This window comes from Pundamilia nyererei, unplaced genomic scaffold (assembly GCF_000239375.1).
Source record: "Pundamilia nyererei isolate P.nyererei 1_Seehausen unplaced genomic scaffold, PunNye1.0 scaffold00050, whole genome shotgun sequence".
Lineage (NCBI taxonomy): Eukaryota > Metazoa > Chordata > Actinopteri > Cichliformes > Cichlidae > Pundamilia > Pundamilia nyererei.
Genome location: NW_005187451.1, coordinates 2943096 through 2964123, shown reverse-complemented (window position 1 = coordinate 2964123; position 21028 = coordinate 2943096). Strand labels below are relative to the sequence as shown.

At 43.8% G+C, this 21028-nt stretch overlaps 1 protein-coding gene across 3 annotated transcripts in view; it reads right to left on the bottom strand.

The window, feature by feature from the left end:
* Positions 1–19935, bottom strand: part of lmo3 (LIM domain only 3) — a 50455-nt gene extending 30520 nt beyond the window's left edge. The window contains exons 1-2 of one of the 3 annotated variants that reach the window (XM_005733206.1): positions 19806–19935; positions 15293–15506 (exon numbers count right to left, since the gene is read on the bottom strand). In XM_005733206.1, the coding sequence (XP_005733263.1) occupies positions 15293–15498 (206 nt within the window). In that variant the 5' untranslated portion in view covers positions 15499–15506; positions 19806–19935. Of the gene's footprint in view, positions 1–15292; positions 15507–17772; positions 18185–18282; positions 18338–19805 lie in introns of those variants that run through there. The other 2 variants (XM_005733205.1, XM_005733204.1) reach the window with 2 other exon arrangements.
* Positions 19936–21028: the final 1093 nt, after the last annotated feature.

The following is a 21028-nucleotide window of genomic DNA, read 5'->3' as shown; positions in this document are numbered from 1 at the left end:
AATTGAATTGAATTGAATGTTCTTCCCAAGTCAGCAGAGTACATTTGAGCAGTGCTGATTATCTGAAACACCTCACTGGCATGTGCACTGGGAACAGCCTGGAGCTGGGGGAGGGTTACAGTGGTGTCTGACCAGCTAGTAACTGAGAACTCAGAGGTTCAGATCTCATAGCGATGCCTATGCTACCCACATACTGTCTGTAGGTGGGACTGCCACCAACCAAACCGACCTCCTCTAACACCTGTAGCCAGATCTGCTTCCACGTCTGTATCTTATGTTCATTTGTAACACATGCAGATTCTAGGTTTGATCAATTCTATTACCATGAGGTGATCGCTTTCATCAGACACAAACAGGCTATGGGATGCATCAGTAACACACAGCAGCAGTGCTCATCACACTGAACCGAACCAGCTCCAGCTAATCTCAAACCACAGCTCGACAACTACATCTGCACAGATCCTCACTGAGCTGTTAGTCAAAATACTCTTGATACAGGATGGCTAGCTAACAGGGGTCAATCTTTCTTTGTCCTGGAACTCTCTACATCCCCAATCTGTTCCATAGTTCTTCAATCCTCCTGTTGCTGGGTATTCATGCAAGCCACATGAATCATGCAGATGCATTGATGTCACAATAATCTCCTGTCACCTGCAGCTATTAAACACTAAAAGCTAAAGAGTGTGAGAAGTACAGGTCCACGTGGAAGTTTCTCTCTATGTGACGCTTCACTTTCCAGAAGTGAGGGAAAAACATTTGTGATGTGTGTGTGTAACGTGCATACAGGATGAAAACTGTGGATGATTCTCCACCACAGTACAAAAACCACCTGTGCCAGAACGTGAGGGGCTTGCAGTGGGGTCCATGCTGCATGTCATCATGTGTTAAACAGCAGTGTGTTATCGTACTCTCACATGCCTGTAGAGGAGAAATGGCAGCCAAATGTGCTGCAGCCAGCATTGACTGTAGCCAGGCAAGACATGGAGCCCAGGCTCACACAGTGTCCATACAGGGCACTTTATTCATACACAACATTAAACATGACAAAAAACCCAACAAACAAAACCAACTAACAAAAATTGCTCTGAGCTACAGCTACAAGGCCTCCTGCAACGTAAAGGCACACAGCCCTTTGTGTCGTTCTTCAATCAGTGTCAAACCAACGGGTGTTAAGACCAAGTGATCCTTGAATTTAATAAAAGATGTCAAGAAACAGTTTTGGAAAATGCGAGTCCATCACATCACAGGTTACCAAGTCTAATCCTGTAACCGCGAATTGGATGGATGATGACTTTTGAGTTTAGTTTTGGTTTCTTTACTTCTCTGCAGTGGACGGATGCATCAGTGAGGGTGATGAGCTGCAGTACCGGGCTGTGGTTGTCTGCTGTGTCATGTGGTACAAGCAGAATCATCTATAGTTCAACGTGACAAATGCCAAAGATTTGATTGTGGACATTAGGAGGACGCCTGTTTCAGTCGAGGGGGCGATGAGGAGGAGTATTAATACCTTAGAGTACACGTTGACAGTGAACTGGACTGACCACTGCCCTCTACAGGAAGGCCCAGACTCGTCTCTATTTTTGGAGGCGTCTGAGATCTTTGAACATCTGTCGGAGGATGCTCAGGATTGTCTATAATTTATTTCAGTTTGTTACTGCTCTTATTGTCTTGGAGCGATTGTAACCACACATTTTCTTAGGGATTAATGAAATATTCTGATTCAACAAAGGAAAAAAATAATCACAAATTTGTACATCGTGCACAGATAAATGTGTGTCAGCATCCCTGGTGTCGGTTTACACAGTTACTCTCATACTAAACTGACCTGTATGTGTGTTTTTCTGTATTAATTCATAACATCAATTTTTCTTTTTGTTTCTATGAAAAGTTTTCCAGTGAATAACTGAACAAATCTTATTTTTGATTTTCTTATTTTGCTGTAATAATGTACCTTACAACATAAAGCGACTGCTGTTGTTTTGCTTCTCTATAAATAAAGTTGCATTGAATTGAATTAGTAACTTTGACTTCGTTTTGCAAAGAAAAATTTTTTACTCAGCATTTTTTGGAAGCCAGTCAAGTCCTTCAGGGAATGCAGTGATTGACTTGATGTGGTGATTTGGATTGAGGCCTGCGCCACCAGAAAAAGGCAGAGATCTGAAATATTTAATAATAATTTAAAAACTCTTTAAAAAACTATTGGCTCTGGTGGCTGCTGATGTTGATATTTTTTAAGCACTGCATTTTTATGTTACTATCATGACATTAAAAAACCCAACTCTCCCTAATTGTCTTAACTAAAGCCTTAAATATTAGAGCTCTCCTGCCTTAAAATACTCCCCACATAGCAGATTAAAAATAGGCTATACTTAAGACCCAAACCTGTCCTTAATCTGTAAAGCCTCAAGGATCATCAAGAGGAAAAGGGAGGCGGGTAATCCAGTAATATATGCATAGAAATGACCTGTGGCATTCCCCATAAAGATAGGGCAGTAAAGGTCAAATAGCCTCCAAACTGCACTAGAGTTTAATTAAAAAGACAGAAGTGCATTTTGAATTAGAATTTTGTAGTGGACGGGCACATTCACTGTTCAGTGAAAAGGTGAGCTGAGCCTGTACCTGCCCATAAGCCATAGCACCATCTTTCTATTCCTTTAATGTCAATATAGACCATTTTATTAAGACCATAAAGGTCAGTCTGGAAGGACAGAGGATATCAAATAAATGGGATGAGAGTAAAAACCACATAAGCTACCACTGGCAACTTAGTTCAACTGAGCTTGAGTCGTGTCAGAAGGTAGAGCAGCTGACAGTCTGGTGTCGATGACAAGAGTGGAACCCAGTTTCAGACACATGAATGGCTTCCCAGTTCTCATCTACATATGTTCCCCCAGTTCTACAAGCTGTTCGTTCTCGTGCCCCACCCTCCCTGCCTGCCAGGCCCGGGAACCGCTGCCAGCCCCCTTCGATGCTTTCCCCAGACCGCAGCTCGGTTCATGTTGAAGCCTTTCACCTTCATCTACTAAAACGCCTTCAAACCTAAAATGAGGACGTGGAAGCTTCTTCAGCTCTAAGAGCAACTGGTGGACAGTCCCAGATTTGAAGCCCTATGGGAGTGTCCCTAAGTGGGTCTTGGACCCCCTATTGACCCTCTACCTAATCACATGAGCCAAGGTGTGAAACTGGGTGAGGGTCACAATCAGCCAGGGTTTCAGGTGAGCTCATTGTGAAACCTGGCCCCACCCTATCATGTGATTTCCTGAGGTCAGATGGCCCAGGATGCGAGTGGGCGTTAAGGCGTCTGGGAAGACAGTTGGTGTTGTAAGCCCCGCCTCTGTTCAAAGATGGTCGCTCACAGTGGACATAGATGCTTCTTTCACTCCTCTCTCAAACCATCTGTCTTCTCTGTCCAACATGTGAACATTGGCATCCTCAAAGAGTGACCTTTGACCTTTAGATACAGATGGACTGCTGAGTCTTGTCCTGTGGAGGTGGCTCTTCTGTGTTGTGCGTTTGTGAAGTGGCTGTTTGGTCTCTCCGATGTAGAGGTCTGGGCATTCCTCGGCATACACCACATTGTTAAGTTTGTGTTTTGGAGTTTTGTCTTTGGGATGAACCAGTTTCTGAGTGTGTTGCTGGGTCTGAAGTAAACTGGGATGTCGTGCTTGGAGAAAACTCTCCTGAGTTTCTCTGGGGTAAGCCCAACTAGGATGACTGCATGTTTCAGAGGGAACCTGATTACTCCAAGTTTGTGTTCCAGAGGGTGGTGGGAGTGAAGGAGGAGGTACTGGTCCCTGTGTGTGTGGGCTTCAGGTAAACTTCAATGTTGAGGTTTGACATCCATGTTTGTGTCTGTAGATATAGAATATTTAGGACGTAGGACAAACCATACAATACTGTATAAGGCTCAGCCACCTATTTATTCCATACTTATTCTATACTTGGAAACAAGTGCAGCAATGTATTGAAACATACAGTGTACAAGAAAAACACAGTATTTCCAATTCACTGCCAGTTCCACCATTACCACTTTATTCTCCAATCCAGACTTGACCCTTTCTCAAGGTTTCTTGTAATTAATTAAGGTACTACTCAGGATTATTTCTCCAGGCTTCTTGAAGGACTTTCCAAAGCCTGGTCCAGGGCTTTCCATTAAACTGGTACTTGGTGCCACATGACCGCAGCAGTCATGTGTTGCACAGCTGTGCGCTACAAAGACTCAAAGTCCAAACATCTTTGCCTCCACTTCCTCTTTATTGTTCAGTGGACATGAATTGCAATTCCTCTCCCGGTTGAACATCACTTACACAACACTTCATTTTTTCACTAGTGGCATTCCTGCGACAGAGAATGTGGTCAAAGGCCATTCCCCTGTTTCCTCAGTGGGCACCTGAATATACTAACCTTTCCAATATAAACGCAGTAGTTCATAAATGGCTCTCATAAGTTGATCCTACACTGCTTCAGCAATGTGGGGTCTGGGCTCAGGGGTGCCCATGTCTAACCCATTTCCTGTTTTTCTACCCAGGTATGCTTTGACCTCACTGGCAGTTGTAACGCTGGACCCGTTAAGCATAGACAGGACGCGGACGTGATGACAGCACTACTTTATTTTCGAATGTGATCACACTGTGGTTTTTGTTGTCACTGGGACACAGACACTCCTGTTCCGCTCTCACGTCTCTGCCCCTCTGACTGTCACTGTGAACATATAAAGAGACATAATCACACTCATGTCCCAGCACACCTGTTCACCCCGCCCCTGCGCCGCCCCGAGCTCACTGCGTCACCCCTCTGCAGCCGGCCAGAGACCACACCCACGCCACAGCAGTATGTTTGGGATCACTGTCATCCTGAAAAACGAAGCCGCTGTCAATCAATCCCCCACACTACTGTCTGCAGTGCCGAACCACGACGTGGCCTCCACCGTGTTTTACAGATGGCTTTGCACGGGTGGGGTGGCTGTAGCAGGTCATTTCCTCATTGGAAGGTTGGTAGTTCGATCCCTGGCTGCAGCCCAAATATCCTCGGGCAAGACACAAACTCAAAGCTGCACTCTGATACGTCCATCAGAGTGTGACTGTAGACAATAGAGCTTATCTGAATGTGTGACTAAGGCAAGTTGTGCGCTTTGAATGCTCAGAGTAGCAAAGTGCTGTATAGGAACACACTCACTGTCGCATCTCAATCCCGACCTCTTTTCATCTATTGAACCAGAAATGTAAAATCTGCATCTATCACTCCATAAGAACTGTCGCCACTGATTTCCAGTCCAGTTCTTGCACAGTTTGAAACTCCTCAGCCTTTTCTTCTTGTTTCTGACAAACAGTAGAAGCGACGACTGCAGGGCGAGATACAGCTCTCAATTATTTGCTTGGTTTTTTCCCCCTTTTTCTTAACGACATGACGCTCAGATGCTGTTAATGTGCTATAAATGTCGAGCATAGTTAAGGAAACCAGTGCATATTTACTAGGGGTGCAATGATACTCGTATCGATATTGAACCGTTCATACAGTGCTTTCGGTTCGGTACACATATGTATCGAACAATACAACATTTTAAATTTATTTTATCAACTTTCCTTCTGACGATGCTGTCTGTGTTGAGCGCTCAGTGGATCTGCGTTCGACTACTCCGCCTAGGCTGCACTGTCCAGCGCAGATCCAGTGAGCGCAGCGCAAGCTAGCAAGACAGAAGCTAAGCCCGTTGCAACATGGCAAATTGAACCTCCTCCACCCTCATTCAGATCTGACCTTTGGAACTATTTTGGTCTTCATGTGACGTATGACTCTGAAGGTAAGCGAGTCATGGACTAAAGTAAAACAGTATGTTGGATGTGCCACCAATGCTCAATTACATGGGTGGGAACTAGTGTGTTAGCGCAGTTAGCTCGTTAACGTGTTGGCCGTCCAGCCCCACCCACGGGGCGATCCGCGGTAGCTCGTTAACGGAGATTTGCCGTGTTGTGGCGTTAACGTCATTTCAGATTAACGCTGACAGCACTAGTGGGAACACAACGAGTATGACTGGACGTTTACTCCGACATCATCCTGGTGCTAAGTCAAGTGGAAGCAGACAAAAACAACAAGCAGCATGCTACAAACTTTACCCGAGTCATTTAGACAGCCGTTAGCACAGGATTCTCCTCATGGGGACCTGATATGTTTAATATGCTGCTGAGAATATAGCCCAGAAGAAGCTATAGTAGAGCTTTTATTTTGGAAAGAGCCATTTCTCTGTAATAAACTCTCTTTTCCAAAGATGAGTGATTCCTCAATCAGTTAGATTTAGTTTTTTATCCCTTTGTTGTTTCAGCAACATTAAATTTAAAAACTGTACTTTTGAGTTAAAATATATATTTATAATTTGAATAAATGAAAAATTAAAAAAGCATGAACATTTTTTTGTATCGAAAAAATATCGAACCGTGACACCAAAGTATTGAACCGAACCGTGAATTTTGTGTATCGTTGCACCCCTAATATTTACTACACATTTGTCATATTTGGTTCCTAATTACTTTTTTGCATTTGGGCCACTTAAGGCTTACATCCAGCTTGTCCAGGGCAGAAGGCCATCAGTGCCGACTCACTGCAACATGTGGCCTACATCCACATGCTCACATTAAGAAGGGAGACAGAATGGATGTTGATGGAGCCATGAATCAGTGGAGTTGGTCTAAAAAGACTGAATATTTCAGAATGTCGATTACGACCTTCAATTATTCACTTGAATATCCTGTTATTTAAAAAACAAGTAATCACACACTAAACTGCTTGTTACATTATTATTATAAATGTAATGATGGAAACAATTTGATCCGAATGAGATTTAAAATACATGAATGTTAGAGGCGAGAGGCTTTTCTATTCGCCGTCTGCCCGCCCCTGCAGATAAAGCTTGACTTGATGTCACAGTCAGGCCTGACACTGATATGCAAACTGACAATGCGTCATGAGCCAGATAAAAGCATGATGCATTTTTCATTTGTATTTACACAGGGTTACACAGTGACTGTGGAGTAGAAAGTTGATCTCAGTGAGGAGAAAATGTGAACGATTAAACTGACCCATCATGTACATGGAGGCTTATCCCTCACTGATAGCCAGCTTTTCCAAACATTAATAAATCCAGCAGTGTTGATGGTGCTGTGCATTTGCTGGCAGTTACAATCTTACTAAAACCACTGTAGAGGAAAATTGAAGTTGGATTAAAAAATGAATGAACAGATAGATAAATGAGTGTTTTCCTGGTGCTGCCTTTAAAACGGATGCCTACAATTTACAGTTTTCCATTAACAGATGCCCAATCGCCTTTCCACTCCTGCATCCAACCTTGGACTCCTCACATTAGCACCGACACGCACACCACAGTCTTCCTTTTCTGCACATTTTTAAACTCACATGTGTCAGTCTGTCTGCTCTCCATCCTCCTCCGAGCTTTCATCCCTCTGTACTGTGGAAATCAAATATCAGCATAAACAGTGTTGTCATGCTATTACCAGTATCACCAGTGTAAGCTCTGGTTTCACAGGGGTCATAAAATAATCTTGTTGTATTTTCCCACATTAAGAGAGAGAGTGAAGCACAAAGATCATAGCTTTGATTGTGTTTGCATTTGTGCTGATTCTTCAGGTTTCCCCTGGTGTGTTTATTATTGTTGTTTTTAGTTTTTATTGCAGGTGTTGTGCTGGAGGATTACTATTTCTCTGCTGGTGGGACTACATCGTTCTGGGTTCCAGACGCCTGAAGAATTCTATTAACCTTGATTATGTCAGGCCTAATAACGTGTCATCCTGCTAAATAGAGTGGGGTTCACGTGGAGAAGGATGTGGGTGCATCATGCACTCGACAAAGCCAGCGGATTATAGAAATCTTCTTGTGATGTTGCTAACCTGAGTGGACAGATTGAGATAAACTAAATAAGTAGAAATAAAATAGTTAAGGTTGGTGTGTGTGTGTGATAGTGCAGTCACTGATTGCCCTGGGTGTGGCGGGCCCTGGGTGTGGCGGGCCCTGGGTGTGGCGGGCCCTGGGTGTGGCGGGCCCTGGGTGTGGCGGGCCCTGGGTCTCTTTGTTGGATGGTGGATGCTGCAGTTTGCTATATTTGCCATTCATTAATCCAAAGGCAGGGACCTCACATGACACTAGACATCCAATCAATTCAGTCACCTTGAACTTTGAAGATGAAAGACTAACTAATCTCATTCTTCGCCGTCATTCCTGCTCCAAAATACTCCCCCCGTGTTACAGTCTGGATTGCTGTTGATCACAAACCGTTCACATCAAGTCAGTCAAGGACTTTTGTTCTCTGACAGATGACAGAAGCCGGCACTTGTCAGCAGGACTGGTCCTCAGCTTGAACAGTATTGTGTTTGCCCATCTTTCAATGCCAGTCTTGATCCGCAGTGAGCTCTTGTGCTCCCAGTAATCCCTGTAACCTGTCTTTGCTTTTCTTAGAAAATATAAAGGAATCTTTAAGTAAACTAAGTAAGGAATTAAAAAAAATTCCCATGTTGTTGCAGTATATGAATGACTAACCTCGTATTGTGGATGGATTATCTCAGTTGTTCTCCTGACTGAAGTTTGGTCCGTTTACAGCATCCTGCCATCATTCTAACCCTCAAACAGAAGACTTGCATAACATACATGTCCTACCTGCCACGGAGAACTTGTAGTAATGAGAATCGATCTGATCTTCATGTTACTCAGGGCTACCCTCCCGACACTGTTCGTGACTTGGCTATTATTCCAGTCTTGATGTACTCGTTTATAAAAACTGTCTCTTGACATTCTTAACAAACTACTTCTGACCTTTTATATAAATGCAGAGACAGAACGAATAAACCTCACTCTGTACCACCTACAGCTCTGTAAGGACCATCGGAGGTAATGTCCATGAAAATGGGAATTTATTAAGGCTGCTCCAGTTATTAATTGGAGATCTGATACTAGAGGCAGAGCCTGCTTGGCTTGTGCTGCTAAACTCGCTGTTGCTCCTCGACTTGACCAACAATCTTCTTTGTTCCTCACTTTTTGTGCTTTGCTGGAATTCAGCTTGAAAGAGCAAAGTTTATATTTCAATGATATTATATATAATATTTAAATAAACAGGAGGTTTGTCCTGTTTGCTCATTGAACTCAGTTACTGCACTGTTCACACAGTCGCCCGCCTGAGTGTCGAGTTTAGCCCTCAAAGGTTGATCGTCATCACAAGGCAGGCGGCGTTTTGAAAGTGATAACTCAGGAACGAGGCAGATGTTTGAAACTGATACCACAGCTGTATCTACTGAAACTCTGACAAGTTTCAATCTCAATGACCTCAAGGTCAGAGGTCAAGTTCACACTTTGTCATGTTATTATTCCAGAATGAATTAAATTGATCTTCAAACACAGTACAGTGCTGTGATTAGCACTGTTGTCTCACAGGAGGTCACAGATCCACCAGGCCGGGGCTTCCTGTGTGGGTTCTCTCCGTGTCTGTGTGGGTTCTCTCCGGGTGCTATGGCTTCCTCCCACAGCAGGGCTACGTTAGTGTAATGTCAGTGTGAGTGTGAATGTCTGTGCTTGTTAGCCCTGTGACAGACTGGCGACCTGTAACCTCAACCCTTCACACAAAAACTCATCATGACAAAGTTTAAAAAGAAAAAAGTTTGCTTGAAATTCTTGTGAATTCTGTTAAATTCAGAACGATGAGTCTGACGGAGCTGCAGCACGGCTCTGTGGACAGAGGAGAACCTTCTGGAAGGGCAAACAGCACAACACCAATCAGGCCTGTGTGGGGGAACCCACTCCTAAGTAAAAGCCACGTGACACCTGGAGTTTTCCAAAAGGCCCCCAAAGGACCAGAAACCAAATCAACTGATTCTGGAATAAGACCATAAACTGACAAGAATACTTTGATGGGGAATGATGCCTCTGCATGATCACAAGCATCAATAACTCCACACACTGGTACGAAGAATGTCCCGAACAGTAACAGCACAGTAACACTAACAATCAGTACATGAGTATTGTTACTAACATGATGGTTGATTCATTTGTGCTGGCTAAGGGTGAAACACCAACTGACTGAAAGGACACGAGAAAGATTTGAAAAACATTAGTGTGTCCTCGTTTTTATGATCGACGGTCGAATGCATTTAAGTAACGTACATGTTTTGTACTTGAGTATATCTCACTACTTCATACACCACTCCACTGCATGTCACATGGAAATGTACTTTAGTCTACTGCAGCTTTTAGCTTAGGCTTTAGCTTTAATGTTTTTAAAAGATGAAACCAGTGGCTCCACCTAACCTGAAGCTGTGGTTTGGGTAATATTTCACTTATCAAAGTGGACACGAAACACTCCACATATTCAGGGTCATTCACATCACGGAGCCCTGCTCTAAAAACTCTCATAGATTTAACTCCACCCATCTGCTTCTGCTTCTCCTTTTCAGGGTCGCGAGGGCGCTGGAGCCTATCCCAGCTGTCGCAGGGCGAGAGGCGGGGTCCACCCTGGACAGGTCGCCAGTCTGTCGCAGGGCCAACACACAGAGACAGACAACCATTCACACCTACGGGCAATTTAGTATCTGCATGCGCTTATATAAATGTAACTTAAAGTTATTTAAAGTAATCAAAAAACAACATTTACATTGTACTGTGTTAACAAGTGTTTTAGGCATAAATACTCTGAGTACAGTCGAGGCAGCTCCTGTGTTTTTTCCTTCATCACATTCTGAGTTACTTTTAATAAGTAAGAAATGTATTACACACACTTTTCATGTGGTTGTTTTTCTGTGAGCTGCATTGTTTACACTGAACAGCTGATGGCACTGAATATACCTCTGTGACTGGACTGAACCAAACCTGCTGTCCTGAATGATCTACAGAGGAAACAGCTGAGAGCTGGAGCTAAAGAGCAAAAGGGAGGAAATATGAACAGTCTCATCCTGGGCAATCAGACGTCTTTCAGCAATAAGGTGGGAATGCTACTCAAGACCACGAGGGAATTCCAGGTCTGTCAGTTGTCCCAGTAGAAACCACAGAGCACTGAACCTGCTGTAGAGTCATTGTGTATCACAGCAGGCTGAGCAAAGGCTGTAACTAAGGAGTTTTCAGGGTCATGTGATCCACAAGTTTTAAGTGTAATGTTAAAAGTAGAAACTCTAGAAGCACAGGACTCGATGTGGACACAAAGGTAGAGTGGGAAAAATAATACAGTGAGTTCAAACTAGTTTGACGGTGAGAACGCTGTCGAGAACATGTTTCCTGTTGGAGCTGCTGGTCGAATCTGAAGAGGGGGACGAGTCCAACGTTTTGGAGCCCAAACAGAAACAAACGATCCTACAGGAGGAAGAAAAGTCGAGCTGAACAGCAGGTTTATTAGAAATGATCGATGGAAGACAACTACAATGTCTGTGTCTATCGTGGGACAGGATGTTGCCCACTGCTATCAGGGAAGACGATTTGAATGTAAAGAAACTAAAATACTTTTTAAACTTTTGTTTCAATTACGAATAATAATTGAGTCCGATTTGACTAATCAATAGTGCTTTTCATAACACACTGTATAGCACACACACATGTGCATCTGCATATATCTGTGTGTGTCTATACACGCACCAGGCACTTATTATTATTATTATTATTGTTATTATTATTAGTAGTAGTGGTCGTATTAACTGCAATAACAAAATAATTCCCAATTCGGGTTTAATAAAGTACATCTCATCTTACTCTCTCCTCTGGTCTGTTACTTTGCAACATCTAGCAGTGCAACACAGCAGACACACACACTCGTTACTGTGTGCTGAATGCAACAAACATGACGCAGTGCAAAAATGCATGTTGTATGTATCACTTTTCAGTTTGATTTTGTAAAATTGTAGCAGAGCAGGAAAAGCAGAGTTTTACAGAACATTGGCCAACGACAGCATCCAAACATGAACTCTTACAGCAGGCGTAGATCCTACAGTCCCATCCAGCTGTCACCCACTCTCACTGCAAAGATGAAAACAATCTCTCCATTCATAATTCATCTGACCAAACAGGTTTTATCAGTGGTCGACACTCAGCCAATAATACACACAGACTAATTAATGTAACAGATTACTGCTTCATCAGCAAATGGCTGTGTCTTTAGATGCAGAGAAAGCTTTTGAACAGGTAAACTGGGAGTTTTCATTAGAATCTGCACAAATTTGGATGGTTCAGTCTTCATACATTGAATCTAAATGCAGTGTTAGGATAAATGATCTTACTTCCCAAACCTTCAATGTCGGGAGGGCCACCAGACGGGGCTGCACACTTCCCTCCTCACTTTTGGGTGTTTGTATGGAAAAACGTAGATGTTAAAGAAATTCAAAATGAAACTACAGACCATAAGATAAGCCTGCATGCTGACGATGTGCTGCTTTTCCTTTGGAACAAATAAACTTGTCTTCTTAAAACGATCACACTGATAAGTTCTCATTGAACTATATTCCTCTACTAAATATGGCAGAAGATGATATCACAGGTTAAATCAACTAAATGTTCTGTCATGGCATGAGAAGTGAATACAACATTTTCAAAATCAGGAATGAACAACAGCAGGTTTGTTGAATAGCAGCTGTCCACACGTGTATCCCAGCCTCAGCCAAGCTGTGCATCGTAGCCAAAGCTAACATGGAAACAAATACATCACACATACAGTCCTCACTGCCCTATGCCCAGTTTGTATATTACTCAGTGGTTGGTCCGCACTGATCACTTCCATCATGTGGCTGGTGGTGCTCAGCTGCAGCCCCAGCTCCCCGTGTCTCTTGCTGGGGGTCTGCGTAAATCTAGCGGCCTCCTGGGGGCCCGGGATCTGTTCTGGGGGATTCTCCTTTTTCTATTTCTTTGCTTATTGTTCACAGTCTGGTGTTCGCCCCCCGACTGATGCAGCATAACATCCACAAGACAATATGAATAATAAAGTAAATAAATAAAACAAAAACGTTAACAAGAGGAGCCTACAGCGAGGCTACGGTGCTCCTCCCAGGAGAGCAAATATGTTTGACACAACAAAGGATTCAGACCATAATTCTGCTTGGACAGGACAAAAACCCCAAACCAAAACGTTGCATAAGGAACAATCCGTTTACTATTATTAATAAATTTGTCCATAGCTGTCAAACTGGCCGAGGATGTGAGAACATGATCACAGTGCAGCGTACTGCAGCCACGTCTCTCTGCAAACAAACCCGCTAACATCAGGTTTTGTGGGACGTGATGCTGATTCGGTCCGGGCATGCTCTCTCAGGTGCTAAACTCTAACACTACTGAAGACAACACCCACAACATGCTCATTTTACCCCTGTGATGCTATGACAGCATGAACTCTGCTACAGCTTCCATGAACGGTTTATTGTCAGTCCCAAAAGTTGAATCTGTTCATCTGAAACCAGCACCGCTGATTAACAATGACCATTGATCAGTGTGGCTGTTGATCAATGGTCATGATAATTTGCGTATTAATGACCATGAAACTGACGTTGCGGCTCACCGTTAGTCAGAGGTGCTGCTTTCAGTCATTATGCAAATGTGCTGTTTATAAACCTGCATCAGCTGAGACTGAAGTCTCATTCAGTCGACTTTGATGGAAGAGCTGCAAAGAAGAAACGTAACGCTGTCAGAAACCTTCATGTCTTCATATCCTACTCGAACTCCATTAAAACATTTAGCTAAAACAGAAGAGTGACCTCATCACAGCGCTAAGCATCGATGTGAAATTACAAAACTTTCATTCTCACAAATCCAAAAATTCAACAACAAACCGCATGCAGATTAAACTTCAAGGTTGTAATGGCGGCTCGCCATAAACTACAAGCTGATTTAACATGAACGCAACTTCAAAAACAACAGCAGCTGTTTCCTGACATCAGCCCACAGGAGGCCACGACAACACAGAAAGGATCGAACTTAAAGTGTTTCAGTATCTTCAGAATCGTCTTTGTGATGACGTAAAGTCAGAAATGGATATATTTGAAATTTTAATAATAGTTACATTCTTTAAAAAGATTTTAATTGGAAATAATTCATTTTTATTGGCTCCAGCCACCCACGACCCTGATGGATAATTAATGTTTGATTTATTCAAAAGCTGTAGCTACAAACACTTACTGTTGCTAATGTTTACTGCATTACAGTGGATGAAAAAACAATTCACTGCAGTGTTAAAATAAATAAATAATTAAAACCTTGTCTGTAAAATTAAAAAATGATTAGTTCCAGATTTTATTCCCATTTAAAGAAGTTAAATGATCCAGTGTTTTATTATCAGTTATACGTACAAATATACCAACGATTGTGTTTCTATACAGGAGCACAGAAACACTCGATTTCTGCCAAATAAAATCTTCTATTTCTATTTGTACGTATCGAAACTACAGTCTGTTCCAGTGAATATGCAGACCACGTGAACACACTTGGTTACACAGTACTACTGAAACGCACACACTGATAAATAGATAAAATATTACACAAAAAGAGAGCATGAATCGTTTGGTCATAATGAAATGTTGCTGTGCACCAATTAGGTTCGAGAGATAATGAATTACTGTGACGAGGTTTATTGTTTCCGGTGCTTTGACTCTTTGTGACTGTTGTTACAGAATCACTAACTTATTTATTTTCTGCTGTTTTTGTACTTATCACACACGTGCCCACAGAGACAGAGTCTGAAAATGAAATATTCACATAGATACAAACGAATAAGTTTCCTTTTTTAAATTTAGTAACAACAGTTCTTATGTTGCAGTTGCCGTCACAGTAGTGAAATACTCCACCATGTCCCAGTTTGTAGGCGAGAGAAGCTATAAAGGACGTGTCACTGCTAATGTGAAATAACGTTTCTATTTATGGGTCGGACTGCGCGGAAAATCAAGTAAAAGTTCTTCAGGCACTTTATTACCTTTTAACTTTATTAATCATGATAATGTTTCAATATCAGAGTTGCTGCCATTTCCAATAAAATCATCACATTTCAGCGAGTAGTTACATTAATATTGTAACATCATGCTGTCAGTCTTTTTTTAAAGAATTATGTACATAACTGACCCTTGTTATTCCGACACAATGATGCAGTTACTACCTGGAACCAATTTAGGAAGATTGGCTCACACTCCTGTGATGGTTACTAGTGCCTGTTTAAAAAGATTATATATGAAACAAAATACTAAGGAGATAAAAATAAAATACACATTGAAAATACAATCGAACATTTAACACTTGGTGTGCTGCGTTCGCTTACTGCCAAAACGTCAGCGGTCTCTCTTACCGTAGGTAGTCTCTCCGACACAGGATGAGATTGGCTTTGGTGTACAGAGTGGATCCCACCTCGCCCAGTCTGCAATCACAGCAGGCACACTTGAGGCAGTCCTCGTGCCAGTACTTATCGAGAGCCTTCAGCAGGTAGCGGTCCTTGATCTTCCGGTTACAGCCGGCACAGCCTTTAGGCTTGGTGTCCGGCTGGACGGAAAGCATTTGTATACCTGGGAGAAGCACAAACAAAGCTTTAAAATCATCGAGCAGGTAAATACATGAAGGATCACAGAACGATTAAATGAAAAAAAATCAAAACCTGGATAAACAGAGAACTAGACCTCAAGTTACATACATGTAATGCACTGTTTAAAATCATGGCAATTAAAACCATTGACAAGAAAAGTGAAATAAGACATAAAATCAGGGATAATGTGCTTTGATTTTAATGCAGCCCTCAGTCTTACACTGTTGTGTTTGCACAGTCAGTGTTATCACAAAATGCTCAGAGTTACAGATTTGTTTTTTAATTGTGAACTGTGATGACATTTACTACATGTATGTATGTTGTAGGTATGTGTGTGTGGTGTTTTCCTTTATTTGGCAATATTTACAATAGGAGCGCCGTAGTGTAGTGGTTTACAGATCGGCCCGTCCAGAGAAGACATAAATACCTTTGGGCTTTTGCACCTGTTGTAAGAAAAATCTGGCAAATCAAACATGCAAAGCTGCTGTGAATCAGGGAGCAGTTCAAAGAGATCCAGAATGAGGTTTAGACTGCAGCAGCTTCCATAAAGGTGTTACAGTAAAGACGAGCTGTGCAACATTTATAATTCAGACTGAAACAACCTGATTAGCACATCAGTCAGAGCAGGACGTGGTGCATTGTTTGATTAAAGAAACACTTCTTACAGGAACCCGACACTTTTCTGACCTTAGCACACGTGTTTGCCTTACATTTGATTATGTCCAGGCAGAGCAGCTTTTACACAACGATGAATGAAAACACTGAGTTTCAGTGCATGCCCACACAGACCCCACGCCACAGTTTCCCAGCTCTTTTGCACCTTAGTCTTTGGGGGTGTGGTTAGAGCCCAGGAGGTTTGCAGTGGCCTGTATTGTTTGGCCTGAGCTAACTATGGGAAGCCTTTGTTGGGCCGTTGAGAAGGTGGGGGTCACTGAGTTTTTGCATGAGGCTGGAATTAGTATTCTCCTGCCATTCTCCGAGGAGTGGCACGGTCCCACTCCCCTTTGTCCCCCACCCCCGCCCACACACACAGACCACAGTGTTTAAGCTGCATGTTTAGCTCGGGTCATCTTTAAATATCAAAACCTGTCAGAGTTTGAGGGCTGCACCGTGTCGCTGTAGTCGTTTGTCCTTTGAGGTTACTAACATCGTTTTATTATGTTAGTTGGCTTAGTTGTAAGTGCAGACTGATCAGTATTTATTACCAGATAACTTGAACCTGCTGTTCACTGGAATAAACACAGCGTCCTCTATCGTGTTTAAATGTCACATGAAAACTGCGTTAAATGTGTTCAGCAGCAGGAAACGATGCAGTTTGAATGACATGTGTTTACAAACTATTAATAATCTGTAAAAACAGATGTGCGTCCTTTTAATCTCCCACAAATTCTGCAAAAAGTTAGTTTTTCTCGCCGCGGTGCGGGAGGCGGCTCAGCTCGCTTGTGTTGTGTTGGGGCTGCCGATTTGTTAATTGGCTGGATTTAGAGAACGGAGCGCATGGCTGCTCCCCCGCGCCCGCTCAGCGGCACTGATCCGTCCGGCCTCGTTAACACTACAAAGTCCCCGCGACTCATTACCAAACCAAAAGAAGCAAGAGTTTCCACAGCCCTTTTACTGTGCCATAAACTCGGCAGAGAGGAGGGGAAGCACGGCAGGAATGTGGCCGCTTCGCTTTTTCGATTGCCGGGGAAGTGCTGAACAAAAGCTCCCAAAGAAAGCTCGGAGTACTAATCATATCTGTTCACTTGCTGCTGGCTCGTAGCCTCCCTTTCCCCCGTTCATTGTGGGCTTCTAAGCTGCTGCTGCTGCGCGTCCGCAGCATCATCGTGTGAATCCCGAACGAATGGAGGACGGCGAACAGAGACAACAACGGTGTTCCAGTGCGAGCTGATGCTCGCGTTTTCACCCCGAGTTTAATCACTGTTGTCGTGGGAGCGCATTATCGTTAGAGGCCAATGACGGATTTCACAGACTCGCATTTCCACGCACCTCGCACAAACACATGGAACAGCACCGTGTGGACCTGTCTGCCGTTTAATTACCGACAAACGCACACCGCTCTCACGCATTCGTGAGGTGCTCTCGATAAAATGAGGCAAGTTAGATAATGGATCGTTTCTAGCAAAAGCAGGTCAGATGTGAACGCGTCGCCTTCGACGCAGAGATGCTGTAACTTGTCGTCGCAGAACACTCCAAACACACAGAAAACGTTCCGTTCATACAAGCCGAAGCCAAAGAAAGCGTCTTACCGAAACTTTTCTCCCTTTTCTGCATTTGTTGAGCCGCTGGAGCAGCCGAAGCACCACCATGCAACCCGGAACCGCCTGGACCGGAGATCAGCTGTCTGCAGGCAGACTGAGATCAGGCTTTGTTAGAGAGGGAACAATCCAGCACGGCGGCCAAAGTGGAATGAAGAGAAGGAGAAACGCCGGCTAATAAAACGCAGGCGGATGCGTTTGCTCCCGTCGGGCGTCGCACAGTGTGTGAGAGCACGTTTATCGGTGCGCAGAGAGAGGCAGGCAGCGAATGACAGAACGACAAAGAGATGCTTCCCCTCCACGACACTGGCAACCTCATCACAGCGGCTCCTGCTGCATGCTGCTTGGCTCATCAGCAGGCAGAGCAGAGGTTACGCACAGCGGCTCCCTCACCGAGCAGTAAGCGCGCTCTTCCCAAACTCTTACACGTATGAAGCCTTGTTTTCGACGCTATTTCTGTCACCTTTGTTTTCAGTAAGGCTCATTCTTCTGATCACTCACCTCTCTCAGCAAGTTTCAACCGAAGCCTAAACTAAAGCTGCGAATTGAAGCAGCTACAGATTGCCAGAGTTGGAGCAACTGGCAGCGCAGGTCGCCACATTGACCTGGAGCTTGGAAACAAAGACTTCCAGGAGCGACTGCTTGGTGTGTCAGCAGCTAGCTACAGGTGGAAGCTGCAGGGAGCTCGGGTCTGTCAGAGACTGAAGTTTCTCTTAGTATTCTCCCACCTCCAGTCTTATGATCAGTTATTAGCAGCTGTTTGGTTAAAGGATGCCTCCCGTACACGCCCACTTTCTTTGATTTTGGAGGGTCTACATTATAGATACAGAAGCAAATGCAATAGTCCACGTGTAGGTAGAGCAGTTTACTCCTAACACTGACACTAATATTGAGATGAGCAGCTCTCAGTCACAGAGGTAACTCCTTGCATTGTTTATTTCAGCCTACAGTACATCTGCACAGGGTTCTAATTATTAACATTTAAAAAGATCAGTCCGAGTTTAAGCCCCCAAAAGAGAAAGAAAGTACTGTCTACTGCTGGCACTTTTGTTTGGTAAAAGACTAGTGTGAGAAAATGCAAACATCACAGTGCATATAATGGTTCTGTGATTACCCCAGCCTGTGGCAAAGGGAGGTCTCCAGCTGGGTTAACATCAACAACTCTGATTATCATCTCGCCATAGTTGCTTTTAATCATTCTTGTATTAAAGGACAAATGCATTCGCCAGGTTTTCGTGTCAAGTCGTGCATCAATTAGCGACCTAGTTTAGATGAGACGAGGCAGCGAGGAGGCCCGAGTGTCACGGTATGGTTACCCCATACCTTCCTCCCCACCGCACCACTGCTCCCTATCACACACACAGATGTGTCATATAAATATGATGATAGACAAATGAAAGTGTGGAAGGCACTGAAGGAGGAGACACAAGTCAATAGTTGGCATGCGACTCCAGCCAAAAATGCAGCAATAATGAGTTGGGTCATAAAATGCTCTCCGCGCCATTATGAGTGATGAGATGCATTAAAGCTGACAGGGTATTACCTGCCAGTAATTAGGTTTTGTCATGGATTGAATTATTTCAAGGAGGCCTATCTCGGTAATCATGCAATCTGCTGCAGTGTGTGTGAGGCTTCCACCCCTCTCCTGGTGCCCTTCCACCCTCCTTTCACTTGCTGTGTTCAGCCAATTATTCATTCTCCGTATGAATATAAGATGAAGACAGAAAGCAGGAGTGTATGTGGAGAGCGGGGGGAGCGGTGAGCATCGCGCGGCTAGCCGGGTCTTGTCATGCACCATACAGTACTCTGCCAAACGCAAAACCGGAGAGAGGGGACTTCTGCTACACACTATGACCCCAACCATCAGCCTGTAATGAAGACACAAACGAACGTGCACCAAAACCAGACACGCTCTGAACAGCCTTGCATACATGACATTTCGGGAGCTCAACCAGCTCTTTACACGCAGCCCTCGCTGGGGCTAAGCTTAGAACCAAGAGAAGCAGAGCACTGATAACACATACCTTGAAGGAGCTACAGCCAGGGATGCCCAAAACAAATACTGCCGTGGTTTCGTCTTCTGTGTTCTCTTGACTTTGAATGAAAATCTCCAGAAGGTAACTTTGTGAGAGCTCGGCCAGCTCCCGCTTTTCTAAAGAAAACTTTGCCGCCAAAGTTTTATGGTTTGATAACTGTTAATAGCTGAGCTTTGACCCTAAACTCTGCTCCCCTCGCTGCTCTGTGGCTCCTGCAGCTCTCTCACAGAGCATCCCTTTCCCCCTTCTCCTTCCCTGCTTGTATCTCTGTGTGTCTCTCTGTTTCTCTGACAGGGAAAAGCAGCGCACAGTCGAGCCTCCTCTCCTATTTAAGCCCCTCCACCAGGTCCCCAGTCAGCAGCACACTCCAGCTCATCCAAGAAGCTGACAAGCACCGTTAGGGAAGGCAGCGCATGTTGCTCTAATGGACCTCATTAAGCTCTACTTACAGATGTTCTCTTAACATAATTGATCTGCAGCGAGTTGAGAGGACGGCAACCTATTCCCCAGCCCCCAATTATGGCCCGGTAATTAGATCCCCAACCTCCAGTTCTCCACATTCACCCTTCTAACATTCCGAAATATCAAAGTATCTCTTTCTCTCAAAGCGACCACCCCTCCCTACACCACCTCACCTCCGTGTCTCCTCCCTCCTCCCCACAAGACACTATTGACAGTCAGATCTGCTAACCTTTGTAGTGTAGCCAGATTAGCAGTGAACTCACTGCTATTGACAGCGCTCACTCAGTTTTCTATTCCTCCTTTCTCTCTCCTTGCCTTTTCATCCCCGTTGGGAGACAGAGAGAAAGTGAGTGGCACAGATGGAGGAAAGGGAGAGCGAGCGAGGGGGGAAACTGAGTCGGCATACGCCATAAAACATCCTAATGGTGATATTTGTCTTCATCTTTTACCTCAAATAATTCCTCTGATGCCAACTTGGAATAGAAAAGGTGTTGGGTGGAGATGCCAGGAGCTACAGAGTCGTGATAATGTAGCTTAATAGTGCCAGTCAGTGTCACTCCTGTAGCCCCAATGTTGAAACAGAAAGCGGTCGAGTAGAATGTCCTACGTAAAAAACTGTTTATGATGAAAATATTGTTCCCAGATCTTTAAGTTTTCACAAATGTAACAAAATAGTTTTTCAGGATGTCAGGAAACGGGACACATACTGTTGCCATGTGAGAATGTTTTCATAACAGGAGATATCAACA